Here is a 13,994-nt window from a genome sequence, read left to right as displayed (position 1 = left end):
AGCATCATCCCCAGGAAAGACAATCTCCTTGTCGGCTCCAAATGTGACTTTGGAAGGTTCAGGATCCAACCATGGACCCTGAGCAAATGAGTCGTGAGAGCAATGGACTACAATAGCTTCTCCCTGGACGACCCCTTTATCAGCAGATCGTCCAGATATGGAATTATGTTCACTCCCTGTCTGCGGAGGAGAACCATTATCTCTGCCATCAACTTGGTGAACACCCTCGGTGCCGTGGAAAGACCAAATGGCAGTGCCTGAAATTGATAGTGACTGTCTAACAGTGCAAATCTGAGATAAGCCTGGTGCAGAGGCCAAATTGGAATGAGGAGATACGCATCCTTGATATCTAAGGATACCAGAAACTCCCCCTCCTCCAGACCTGAGATCACCGCTCTCAGAGACTCCATTTTGAATTTGAACTCCCTTAGATAAGGGTTTAACGATTTCAAGTTCAAAATTGGTCTGACTGAACCATCCGGTTTCGTTACCACAAAAAGGTTTGAATAGTAACCCACGTTGTGCATATGAAGTGGAACTGGGACAATGACCTCTGACCTTTCCAATTTCTGGATAGCTTCCAGTAGGACTGTTCTGTCTGTCAGTAAAGCTGGCAAGCCTGATTTGAAGAATTGGTGAGGTGGGGTTTCTTGAAACTCCAGTCTGTACCCCTGGGACACAATATCCTGTACCTAGGGATCCAGGCCGGACGATACCCAGACGTGGCTGAAATGTCTGAGTCTCGCCCCCACCAGCCCATCCTCCAGGCTGCGTGGTCCACCGTCATGCTGAGGATTTTGAGGTATCAGAAGCAGGCTTCTGGTCCTGTGAGCCTGCGGGTGCAGACTTTTTGGATTTTGCCCGCCCACCTCTAAAGAAGGTGGCAGGAGGCTTGGACTTTTTGTCTTAGCGGTCCGAAAGGACTGCGATGCCGATGAAGAGAAAGGTTTCTTCGTAGAAGGCGTAGCTGAGGGAAGAAAAGGTGACTTACCCGCGGTTGCCGTCGAAATCCATGCATCCAATGCTTCCCCAAATAGAGCCTGACCTGTGTAGGGTAGGTTCTCCACACTACTCCTGGATTCCGCATCTGCAGACCATTGGCGTAGCCAGAGTCCCCTGCGAGCTGAGACTGACATGGAAGATATCCTTGCAGTCAGCGTACCCAGGTCCTTCATGGATTCCACCATGAATCCCGCAGAATCCTGTATGTTACGTAAAAATAATTCAATGTCACTTCTATCCAGTGAATCCAAATCCTCTAGTAATGTGCCTGACCACTTTACTATAGCTTTAGAGATTCATGCGCAGGCAATAGTAGGCCTCAACGCCACCCCTGAAGCAGTATATATGGATTTGAGCATAGTGTCCATCTTACGATCTGCCTGTTCTTTTAATGCAGTAGACCCAGGAACAGGTAAAACCACCTTTTTCGAAAGTCTGGAAACAGACGCGTCACCTATAGGTGGGTTTTCCTATTTTTTTCTATCTTCCTCAGGGATGGGAAAAGCAACCAGAACCCTTTTTGGGATCTGACATTTTTTCTCAGGATTTTCCCAGGATTTTTCAAATAAAGCGTTTAATTCTTTAGACGCAGGGAAGGTTAGCGAGGCTTTCCTATTGTCTGTGAAGTAAGCCTCCTCAATCTGCTCAGGTGGTGTGTCAGTAATGTTTAACACATCTCTAATGACCTCAATCATGAGCTGCACCCCCTTAGCCAGGGATGCCGCCCCCCTCAGCACATCCCTGTCACCGTCTGCAGTGTCAGAGTCAGTATCCGTGTCATCTTGCATGATCTGGGCAAGTGCACGTTTCTGTGGGTATATGCTAGGGGATTTTGAAGGAATAGGGACAGAACCTGACCAAACTGCCATAGATTTCTTTAAAACATGAGTTTCAGTCTCAGTATGAGCTACCCTAGTAGAGATCTGAGAGATCATACACTTAATAGAGGTTAACCACTCAGGCTCATTAATAGGGATCTGAGATAAGACATTACATTCCTGTGCACATGGAATGGATTCCTCCTGAGAGACACAGAGTCCCTAGACATGGCTATGTGAGCACACACACACACACACACACACACACACACACACACACACACACACACAGAGGGAAATGTCAGACACAGTTTTCCCCCAAGTCTGCCACAGAGAAACACAGAGATTGGAGCCAACCCACACACAGCGCTTTCCTGGGTAGGTATAATACCACTATCTCGCGCTTACTGTGTACCTTAATAGACTACACAGTATTTACACATCCTCCCCGTCCCTTCTACAACCCCCTGGTACCGCACAGGATAGTGTGGAGTTGCTTGGAGGGACAGCTCTCCCTGTCAGCGTCTCTGTAGAGGATCTGCAGGCAGGAAAATGACGCTGAATGCTCACCCAAATCTAACTCTCTCTGCACATGTTAAATCTGCCTCCCCTGCAGTGCACATGGTTTTGCCCAACTGCTAACAAAATTCCTGCTGCGATCAACTTGGAATTACCCCCATGGTTTTGCCCAACTGCTAACAAATTTGCTGCTGCGATCAACTCTGAATTACCCCCATTGACTTACAGTATTAGTTACTCCAAAGCACTTATTTCAGGATTGCTGCTTTGGAGCTTGTAAAGCATTCTGGGATTATGTCCAAGGTTAAAGACTAATGAACTGATGATATCATACAATTGTAACTTGTTCTATATTAATTATTTTTTAATTACGTAGATAGTCTATAACTTAGTATAGATTCTTAAGACGTCACATAAGGAATTGACCTTTATCATCCTCACTACCTAAAAAGAGCAGAATATACTATTTTTACATTTATTTTTTTCAATAAAAATCGTATTTCTAAAAAATGATGACCAAGTCTGTAACATAAGCAAATATAGTATATATGTGTGACTATATTTACAAAATGTAACTTAAAGTCAAATTATCTCAGATAAGAAGAATCATAGAACGTGCTATCTGTTTTTGCAGTAGCCATTTGTACTGTAGGTGTGTTTTGCCAAAGGCAAGAAGCCTAATCTGAGCTTGACTAAATCTGTACATTTTAGAGTGAAAAATTTCCATATGCTTAGGTTACCTAGCTAATTTTCACAATATTGTAGTATATAATGCAGTGAAGGCATACAAAACTACATATCCTAGACACAGCCTGGAATTATGTAGTAGAGAGATCACATAGTTGCCTGCCCTCCCTCATTCTGCAGGAGACTCCCTGAAATAGTAGCAATCTCCCTGACTCCCTGAATAGTCCCTCAATCTCCCTGAAAAAAAGAGAAATCAGAGATACATACATTCTAATGGGAACATCAGTGCCATTTCCCTGTATTGGTTATAAGGCACAATGATCCCTATGGCTACATGCATTTTAAAGGTTTCTTGTGGCCACTTACAGTATATGGAACCTCTTGTAAAACACAATACACAAAAAAATCCTGCAAAATATCAGTGTCTTTTCTTCAACAAGTAGATCTTACTAACTTTGGGGCTCATTTACATTTGGATGTAAGTAATTTTCATAACACGCCTCTCAGATGTAGCGGTACACGTCCGCACTGATAGGTGTTACTTTCACAATCTCCCTGAAATGCTTTTTCAAAAGTAGGCAAGTATGGATCAACATGCAAAACAAATATATAATCAGAAAGTTCTGATTTTAGAGTGCTCTGATTAAAAAGTTTTTTAGACAAAAAAATATATATTTACAGTGGCGGTTGTGAAGCTGGGGCTGCACTGCAGCCCAAAACTAGAACAGGGAAGCCACACCAAACGCACCCCCAAATGCTGGCTGTGAGTCAGTAGGATGCCACCAGGGAACAACCTGCTGCAGCACAGGATAGCAGTGATGAATTATCCTGTCCCCAGACTCCAGTGCCAACAAGCTTCCATTGGCCAGCTATCTGCCTGCCCCGACACCGGAGTATGGGGGCAGGCAGTTAATCAGTTAGCCAATGGAAGCTGGTTGGCCCCGGAGTCGCAGGGGTCGGCTGATCCATCGCTGCTGTCCTGTGCTGTACCCAGCTGGTCCAGAGTGGCTTCCCGCTGACTCCCAGCCGGTGTTCAAGGTGTGGTTGGTGTGACTAATAGCCTTATTATTCACATGGGACTTCATTATGCTATGTCAATTAGCAATTTTAAACCATGTCATTATTTGATAGTTTAATTAGAAGGGGTAAAAAAAAACCTAACATCAAGATTTCTACAGTATATATATATATATATTTTACTTTAATTAAAGGCACTTGGTGTGATAAAGAGGCATATATATTTATATATATTATGAATACCTACATCAACAATCAGGAAGTCAAGCCAGCACCAGGCATTGGTGAAATATTTGGCAAATCCGTATGCCACCCATTTCAGAAGCATTTCAAGTATAAAGATGTATGTGAAGACTTTATCAGCATATTCCAACATGATCTTAATTGTTTTCCTCTGTTCAATATAAATGTCCTCAAAAGCCTAAAATGTATAAAGACATTTTCAGTGTTTTTCAAATTAGCTGTATATAATGTACAATACTGTATTTTACATATAAAGTAAAATAAAACAATACATGTAAAAAAAAGGAAAATACACTATTATAAAATAAATAATAACACAAAAATTGTTACCTAATTTTATCAATTTATCAGATTATCCCCTCCAAAACCAGACCTATGCCATGGTTTTGCACTGCACAGTTTAGCTGGGAATAAAAATGTAAATTTCGCCTTGTACCCAAGCACATTTTTTCAGGACATACAGGGATTTCCTTGCAAACACTCATATATACAGTAGCTTTTTAGGTTCATTAGCTAGGGAAAATCCCATTAAAAATTGCAAAAAAATATTATTTTTTATACTTTAACCAATGGTTACTTATATATTTTCATAGCATTCCCAGTGTATTTGTCTAGTTCTCCCGGAAACAAGGATACTATAATATCTCACTGTATTCAGACAAAAATATATTACTTACAGTCTTTATTTTAATTTTATTTTTCAAACTTTTTCTTCACAATTTTATTTTACTTATTTACCAACTTTAGAGTCAAATATCCCAATAAACCCATTGCTAACGAAAACTATTCTAAATGCAGGGCATGGGAAAGCTGGTTCAAGTATTCCAAAAAGGACTACTGTCCATAAAACTCAGAGAATATCCCAAATTGCAGCAAGTGATGACATCGCCGGCATTTTACAGTGTAAAAGCATTATACAAAGAGCATTAAAAAATGCACTGCTTGTAAGATGACGTAGATAAAAATCACACAACTTGTCTCCTGACCCCATCGCTGCCCCTCCCCCAGTAATATCATTATTACAAATGGAAAGTGAGATGGAGGTTTTCCATGTGTGCTATCCATTATGCTATTAAAAAAAACATCTTTAGCTAAATAGCATGGATTTACTAGCTACAAGTGTTCATCAGTTCAGAGGTGACAATGTCTTGGCACAGTACTAAATAGTAGATTTTTAATCCTTCCGTCATTTTCATATTGTCTTTGTCCTATTTTCAGGGCCGGCTCCAGGCCCATTAGCACCCTGAGTGAGAAATGTTGAAGCTTTCCTCCCCCAAGCTCTTCTGGAAATCTCGGCATGGCCTCGTAACTTTAGATTATGATATCAAACTATAAATGTATATATTTTCACATACCCCTCTACATACACAGTAAGCAGCCTTACACAAAACACCCACAGTAGTGTGCTCCTTACACATAATGTCCCCAGTATAGTGTCAGATACACATAATGTTCCAATATAGTGCCAGAAACACATAATGACCCCAGAAGAGTGCCATATACACATATACCCCCAATGATGCCAGACAGGGCTGCCACCAGAAATTGTGGGGCCCGGGACTGAGAAAATAGGCAGGGCTCCCCCTCCCCCCCCCCCCTCGAAAAAAAAAGTTAAATAAAAAATAGGATTTTGATACCTACCGGTAAATCCTTTTCTCCTAGTCCGTAGAGGATGCTGGGGACGACATCAAGACCATGGGGTATAGACGGGATCCGCCGGAGACATGGGCACTCTAAAGACTTTTCATTGGGTGTGAGCTGGCTCCTCCCTCTATGCCCCTCCTCCAGACCTCAGTTGTAGGAACTGTGCCCAGGGAGACTGACATTTCGAGGAAAAGATTTACTTAAATTAGTGGTGAGATATCTACCAACTCACACCCTCAACCATGCCGCACACATGGCATTCAACATAACACATGCCAACAGGCATGAACCAATTGCAGCAACATGCTGAAACTAAGATAACACAACTTGTGTAATTCTAATAATTAAACTGCAGGTAAAGTACGCACTGGCACGGGCGCCCAGCATCCTCTACGGACTAGGAGAAAATGGATTTACCGGTAGGTATCAAAATCCTATTTTCTCATACGTCCTAGAGGATGCTGGGAACGACATCAAGACCATGGGGTCTATACCAAAGCTCCAGTACGGGCGGGAGAGTGCGGATGACCCTGCAGCACCGATTGACCAAACTTTAGGTTCTCATCGGCTAAGGTGTCAAACTTGTAGAACTTAGCAAATGTGTTTGACCCTGACCAAGTAGCTGCTTGGCAAAGTTGTAATGCCGAGACCCCCCGGCAGCCGCCCAGAATGAGCCCACCTTCCTAGTGGAATGGGCCTTTACCGACGTCGGTAACGGCAATCCAGCCGTAGTATGAGCTTGCTGAATCGTATTTCTGATCCAACGCGCAACAGTCTACTCGGAAGCAGGACAGCCAATCTTGTTGTGAGCATACAGGACAAACAGAGCCTCTGTTTTCCGAATACGAGCCATTCTAGCAACATAGATTTTCAAAGCTCTAACCACATCTAGAGATTTTGAATCAGTGAATGTGTCAGTAACTACTGGCACTACAATAGGTTGGTTTATGTGGAAAGATGAAACCACCTTCGGAAGAAACTGTTGTTGAGTCCTCAACTCTACCCTATCTTCATGGAAGATCAGATAAGGGCTCTTGTGAGACAAGGCCCCCAATTCAGACACCCGCCTTGCGGATGCCAAAGCCAAAAGCATCACCACTTTCCAAGTGAGAAACTTCAACTCTATCTTTTGTAGACGCTCAAACCAATCCGATTGAAGGAACTGCAATACCACGTTAAGGTCCCATGATGCCAGTGGAGGCACGAATGGAGGCTGGATGTGCAGAACCCCTTTCACGAAGGTCTGAACCTCTGGAAGAGAGGCCAATTGTTTTTGGAAGAACAATGACAAGGCCGAAATCTGGATCTTGATTGATCCCAATCGGAGGCCCGCCTCCACACCATCCTGCAAAAAATGGAGAAAACGTCCTAAGTGAAACTCTTCCGTAGGAGCTTTCTTGGATTCACACCAAGACACATATTTTCTCCAAATACGGTGGTAATGTTTCGACGTTACTCCCTTTTTGGCCTGAATAAGGGTGGGGATGACCTCCTCGGGAATACCCTTCCTGTCTAGGATACGGAGCTCAACAGCCATGCCGTCAAACGTAGCCACGGTAAGTCTTGGTACACGCACGGCCCCTGCTGCAGCAGGTCCTCTCGAGGAGGAAGATCTTCTATGAGCAACTGCTGAAGATCTGGGTACCAAGCCCTCCTTGGCCAGTCTGGGGCAATAAAGATTGCTCGAACCCTTGTTTTTCTTATGATCCTGAGTACTTTTGGAATCAGCGGAAGTCGAGGGAAGACATACACTGACGGAAATACCCACTGGGTCACTAGCGCCTCCACTGCTATTGCTTGAGGGTCTCTCGACCTGGAACAGTATCTCAGAAGCTTCTTGTTGAGACGAGATGCCATCACGTTTATTTGAGGAACTCCCCAAAGACTTGTCACCTCTGCAAAGAATTCTTGGTGGAGGCCCCACTCTCCTGGATGGAGATCGTGTCTGCTGAGGAAGTCTGCTTTCCAGTTGTCTACTCCCAGAATGAATATTGCCGACAGAGCTTGTAGATGTTTTTCTGCCCAGCGGAGGATTTTTGTCGCCTCTGCCATTGCTGCTCTGCTTTTCGTTCCGCCCTGCCGGTTTATGTATGCGACTGCTGTTACATTGTCCACCTGGATCTGCATGGGACAGTTTTGAAGAAGATGTACCGCTTGTTGAAGGCCATTGTAAATGGCTCTTAGCTCCAGTACGTTTATGTGAAGGCAGGCTTCCTGATGTGACCAACGTCCATGGAAGTTTTCTCCCTGAGAGACTGCTCCCCAGCCTCGGAGACTTGCATCCGTGGTTCCCAGGACCCAGTCCTGAATCCTGAACCTGCGTCCCTCTAGCAGGTGAGAGCTGTGCAACCACCACAGGAGCGAAATCCTGGTTTTTGACGACAGGATTATCTTTCTGTGCATGTGTAGGTGTGACCCCAACCACTTGTCCAACAGGTCCCACTGGAATACTCTGGCATGGAACCTGCCAAACTGTATGGCCTCGTAGGCCGCCACCATCTTCCCCAACAACCGAATGCACTGATGGATCGACACACTTGATGGTTTCAATATCTGTTTTACCATTTTCTGGATTTCCAGAGCCTTTTCCAGTGGAAGAAATACTCTCTGAACTTATGTGTCCAGCATCATCCTGAGGAAAGACAACCTTGTCGTCGGTTCCAACTGTGACTTTGGGTAATTTATGATCCACCCATGTTGTTGGAGTATTGACAGAGAGAGTGATATGTTTTGTAACAACTGCTCCCTGGATCTCGCCTTTATCAGGAGGTCGTCCAGCTAAGGAATTATATTGACTCCTTTCTGACAAAGGAGGACCAACATCTCTGCCATCACATTGGTGAATACCCTTGGCGCCATGGAGAGCCCGAAACATCTGGAATTGGTAATGGCAATCCTGAACCGTGAATCTCAGATAAGCCTGGTGAGGAGGATAAATGGGAACATGCAGGTAAGCATCCTTTATGTTCACCGACACCAAGTAGTCCCCCTCCTCCAGACTGGCAATCACCGCCCGAAGTGATTCCATCTTGAACTTGAACCTTTTCAGGAAGCAGTTCAGATCTTTTAGATTTAGGATCGGTCTGACCGAGCCGTCTGGCTTCGGAACTACAAAGAGGCTTGAATAAAAAAAACCCGCCCTTGTTGTGACAACGGTACCAGGACTATGACCTGGTCTTGACATAATTTTTGGATTGCCTCTGTTACTGCTTCTCTTTCTGGCGGAGAAACTGGCAAGGCCGATTTGAAAAATCGGCATGGGGGAACGTCTTGAAACTCCAGTTTGCATCCCTGGGATACTATTTGCAACACCCAGGGATCCAGGCCAGACAGAATCCAACCTTGGCTGAAGAGTTTGAGATGTGCTCCCACCCTAGTGGCCTCCCGCAAAGGAGCTCCAGCGTCATGCTGAGGATTTTGCAGAAGCAGGGGTAGACTTCTGCTACTGGGAACCTGGAGCCGCTATGGGCTTCTTTCCCCTTCCCCTACCTGCAAAGAAGGAGGAACTTCTCGTCTTTTTGTATTTATTGGGCCGAAAGGACTGCATTTGCGGGTGATAGGTCTTTTTTGCCGATGCAGGGGCATAGAGCAAAAATGTCGACTTACCTGTGGTAGCCGCCGAGACTAACGCATCCAGGCCATCGCCAAATAAGGCCTCACCTTTATATGGGAGAGCCTCCATGTTTCTTTTGGAATCTGCATCCGCGTTCCACTAGCGAATCCACAGCGCCCGCCTAGCCGATACTGCCATGGTAGCGGCTTGTGAACTCAAGAGTCCAATATCCTTCATTGCTTCCAGCATGTAGGCGGCAGCATCCTTGATATTCCCTAACTTAAGGAGTATCTCATCTTTATCAATCGTGTCAATTTCTGATGACACGCTTTCTGACCATTTTTCAATAGCGCAACTCACCCATGCGCAGGCAATAGTGGGCCTGAGCAGTGTACCATTGGTAACATAAATGGATTTCAATGTCGTTTCCATTTTGCGGTCTGCCGGCTCTTTAAGAGAAGCCGTGCCAGGAGCAGGGAGAATTACCTTCTTTGTCAACCTGGAAAGCGCACTGTCTAACACAAGGGGTGACTCCCATTTTTTTCTGTCCTTAGCCGGGAAAGGGTAAGCTATCTGAATCCTTTTGGGAATACGAAATTTCTTATCAGGATTCACCCACATCCCTTCAAACAGACCATTTAGTTTGTGTGAAGGAGGGAACGTGACTTTGGATTTCTCTTCTTTACATAAATAAGCCTTCTCCTGAGGTACAGGAGTGGTTTCTGTAACCTCCAACACGTCCCTTATAGCCACAATCATATATTGTATACTTTTCGCCAATTTATGATCTATCTCTCTGGAGTCACTATCGTAGACACAAGAATCTGAGTCCGTGTCGGTATCAGTGTTTACAACATTCGCAAACGGTCTCTTATGTGACCCAGAGGGGCCGCCCGCATAAGGAATAAAAGCATCCTGAAAAATCACATCTTCCACAGATTTTCTCCAGCATGCAGCCTTAGATTCAGACTTATATAATCTTCGGTTAATCAGATGCATACTGTCACGTATCTCTTTCACCCATGCAGGCTCTTGGTGTGCTGGTAGCACCACCACATTACAACTCTGAGTCCCTAAAATGGCTTCCTCCGGGGAGGAACTCCCTGCCTCAGACATGCCTCACACGTGTACAGCACACTCACAGACACACTGGGACTTATTTGGGGACAGACCCACAGTAAAATCTGTCAGATGGACACAGGATAGGAGCAGCCAGTTCGCAATCCCAGCGCCAGTACTGCCTGTGAACACAGTATGCCCACAGCCCAACAGCGCTTTTAAACAGTAATTCACACTATTAAAATTCACCACAATCGCTTTGTGCACCCCCTTAATAGCATCCTGTACTTGTCAGAAGTGGAGGAGAGGACCAGCGTGTTCTCTGCAGCCTGAGGAGAGAAAATGGCGCTGAGCAGTGTGCTGGCTGCCTGAGGAAGAAGCTCCGCCCCCGCAATGGCGCGTTCTTACACTCAGTATTCATGATAACATTTATACTGGCGGGGGTAGGGCTGTGCCAGCGGCATTTTATGCCCCCCTTTAGCCAGTTTGAGGTATATTTCTTGCTGCCCAGGGCGCCCCCCCGCGCCCTGCAGTGCCTGTGTGTGTGGGCAGCATGGCGCGCTGCACTCCCGCCAGCCACGACGCACCTCAGCCGTCACTTACTTGATAGAAGATCATTCTTCTCATACTCACCTGTCTTCTGACTTCTGGCTCTGCGAGGGGGGTGACGGCGTGCTGTGGGAATGAGCATCTAGACACGGCTAGCGTTCAGTACCCTTCAGGAGCTAATAGTGTCCTGTCAGCCAGAAGCAGAGCCATGAAACTCTTTAGGAAGTTGGTTCTGCTTCTGCCCCCTCAGTTCCACGAAGCAGGGAGTCTGATGCCAGCAGATCTCCCTGAAAATAAAAAACCTAACATAAGTCTTTTCAGAGAAACTCAGTAGAGCTCCTCAGAGTGCATCCAGTCAGCCTGGGCACATTTCTAAAACTGAGGTCTGGAGGAGGGGCATAGAGGGAGGAGCCAGTTCACACCCAATGAAAAGTCTTTAGAGTGCCCATGTCTCCTGCGGATCCCGTCTATACCCCATGGTCTTGATGTCGTCCCCAGCATCCTCTAGGACGTATGAGAAATAAAATAAGATTTTACTTACCGGTAAATCTATTTCTCGTAGTCCGTAGTGGATGCTGGGGACTCCGTAAGGACCATGGGGATAGACGGGCTTCGCATGAGACATGGGCACTTTAAGAAAGAATTTAGGTTCTGGTGTGCACTGGCTCCTCCCTCTATGCCCCTCCTCCAGACCTCAGTTAGAGAAACTGTGCCCAGAAGAGCTGACAGTACAAGGAAAGGATTTTGGTAATCCAGGGCAAGATTCATACCAGCCACACCAATCACACCGTATAACATGTGATAACAACCAGTTAACAGTATGACAAATAACAGAGCATCAGGTCAAACCCCGATGCAACCATAACTTAACCCTTATTGAAGCAATAACTATATACAAGTATTGCAGAAAAAGTCACCACTTGGGACGTGCGCCCAGCATCCACTACGGACTACGAGAAATAGATTTACCGGTAAGTAAAATCTTATTTTCTCTAACGTCCTAGTGGATGCTGGGGACTCCGTAAGGACCATGGGGATTATACCAAAGCTCCCAAACGGGCGGGAGAGTGCGGATGACTCTGCAGCACCGATTGAGCAAACAAAAGGTCCTCCTCCGCCAGGGTATCAAACTTGTAGAACTTTGCAAAAGTGTTTGAACCTGACCAAGTAGCCGCTCGGCAAAGTTGTAATGCCGAGACCCCTCGGGCAGCCGCCCAAGAAGAGCCCACCTTCCTAGTGGAATGGGCCTTAACTGATTTTGGCAGCGGCAATCCAGCCGCCGAATGAGCCTGCTGAATCGTGTTACAAATCCAGCAAGCAATAGTTTGCTTTGAGGCAGGAGCACCCAGCTTCTTGGATGCATACAGGATAAACAACGACTCTGTTTTCCTGACCCTAGCCGTTCTGGCTACATAAACCTTCAAAGCCCTGACCACATCAAGCAACTCGGAATCCTCCAAGTCACTAGTAGCCACAGGCACGACAATAGGTTGATTCATATGAAAAGATGAAACCACTTTTGGCAGAAATTGTGGACGGTTCCGCAATTCTGCTCTATCCATATGGTAAACCAGATAGGGACTTTTATGTGACAAAGCCGCCAACTCTGACACGCGCCTGGCCGAAGCCAAGGCTAATAGCATGACCACCTTCCACGTGAGATATTTCAACTCCACTGTTTTAAGTGGTTCAAACCAGTGGGATTTCAGGAAGCCTAACACCACGTTAAGATCCCACGGTGCCAATGGAGGCACAAAAGGAGGTTGAATATGCAGCACTCCCTTTACAAACGTCTGAACTTCTGGTAGAGAAGCCAAATCCTTTTGAAAGAAAATGGATAGGGCCGAAATCTGGACTTTAATGGAGCCCAATTTTAGGCCCAAATTCACTCCGGACTGTAGGAAGTGAAGGAAACGGCCCAGCTGGAATTCCTCTGTAGGAGCATTCTTGGCCTCACACCAAGAAACATATTTTCGCCATATTCGGTGATAATGTTTAACTGTCACGTCCTTCCTAGCCTTTATCAGCGTAGGAATGACCTCATCCGGAATGCCCTTTTCTGCTAGGATCCGGCGTTCAACCGCCATGCCATCAAACGCAGCCGCGGTAAGTCTTGGAACAGACAGGGCCCCTGTTGCAACAGGTCCTGTCTTAGAGGAAGAAGCCACGGGTCCTCTGTGAGCATTTCCAGCAGATTCGGATACCAGGTCCTTCGTGGCCAATCTGGAACAATGAGAATTGTTCTCACTCCTCTTTTTCTTATTATTCTCAACACCTTGGGTATGAGAGGAAGAGGAGGAAACACATAGACCAACTGGAACACCCACGGTGTCACTAGGGCGTCTACTGCTACCGCCTGAGGGTCTTCTGGTGTGGCGCAATACCTCTGTAGCTTTTTGTTAAGGCGGGACGCCATCATGTCTATCTGGGGCAGTCCCCACTGACTTGCAATCTGTGCGAAGACTTCCCGATGAAGTCCCCATGAAGTCTCCTGGGTGGAGGTCGTGTCTGCTGAGGAAGTCTGCTTCCCAGTTGTCCACTCCCGGGATGAACACCGCAGACGGTGCGCTTACGTGATTCTCCGCCCAGCGAAGAATTCTGGAGGCTTCCGCTATCGCCACTCTGCTCCTTGTGCCGCCTTGTCGGTTTACATGAGCCACTGCGTTGATGTTGTCCGACTGAATCAGAACCGGTTGGTCGCGAAGCAAGTTCTCCGCTTGACGCAGGGCGTTGTATATGGCCCTTAGTTCCAGGATGTTGATGTGAAGGCAAGTCTCTTGACTTGACCACAGCCCTTGGAAATTTCTTCCCTGTGTGACTGCTCCCCAACCTCGGAAGCTTGCGTCCGTGGTCACCAGGACCCAGTCCTGAATGCCGAATCTGCGGCCCTCCAGAAGATGAGC

At 46.0% G+C, this 13,994-nt stretch overlaps 1 protein-coding gene across 6 annotated transcripts in view; it reads right to left on the bottom strand.

The window, feature by feature from the left end:
- The window catches only part of LOC134944764 (sodium channel protein type 2 subunit alpha-like), a 419,840-nt gene that overhangs the window by 62,517 nt on the left and 343,329 nt on the right, over positions 1 to 13,994 (bottom strand). For all 6 annotated transcript variants that reach the window (XM_063933615.1, XM_063933612.1, XM_063933610.1 and 3 more), the window contains one exon: positions 4,291 to 4,464. In XM_063933615.1, coding sequence (XP_063789685.1) covers positions 4,291 to 4,464 — 174 coding nt within the window. The remainder of the gene's footprint in view (positions 1 to 4,290; positions 4,465 to 13,994) is intronic.

Source organism: Pseudophryne corroboree, chromosome 7 (assembly GCF_028390025.1).
Source record: "Pseudophryne corroboree isolate aPseCor3 chromosome 7, aPseCor3.hap2, whole genome shotgun sequence".
Lineage (NCBI taxonomy): Eukaryota > Metazoa > Chordata > Amphibia > Anura > Myobatrachidae > Pseudophryne > Pseudophryne corroboree.
This window is presented reverse-complemented; position numbering and strand designations above follow the sequence as displayed.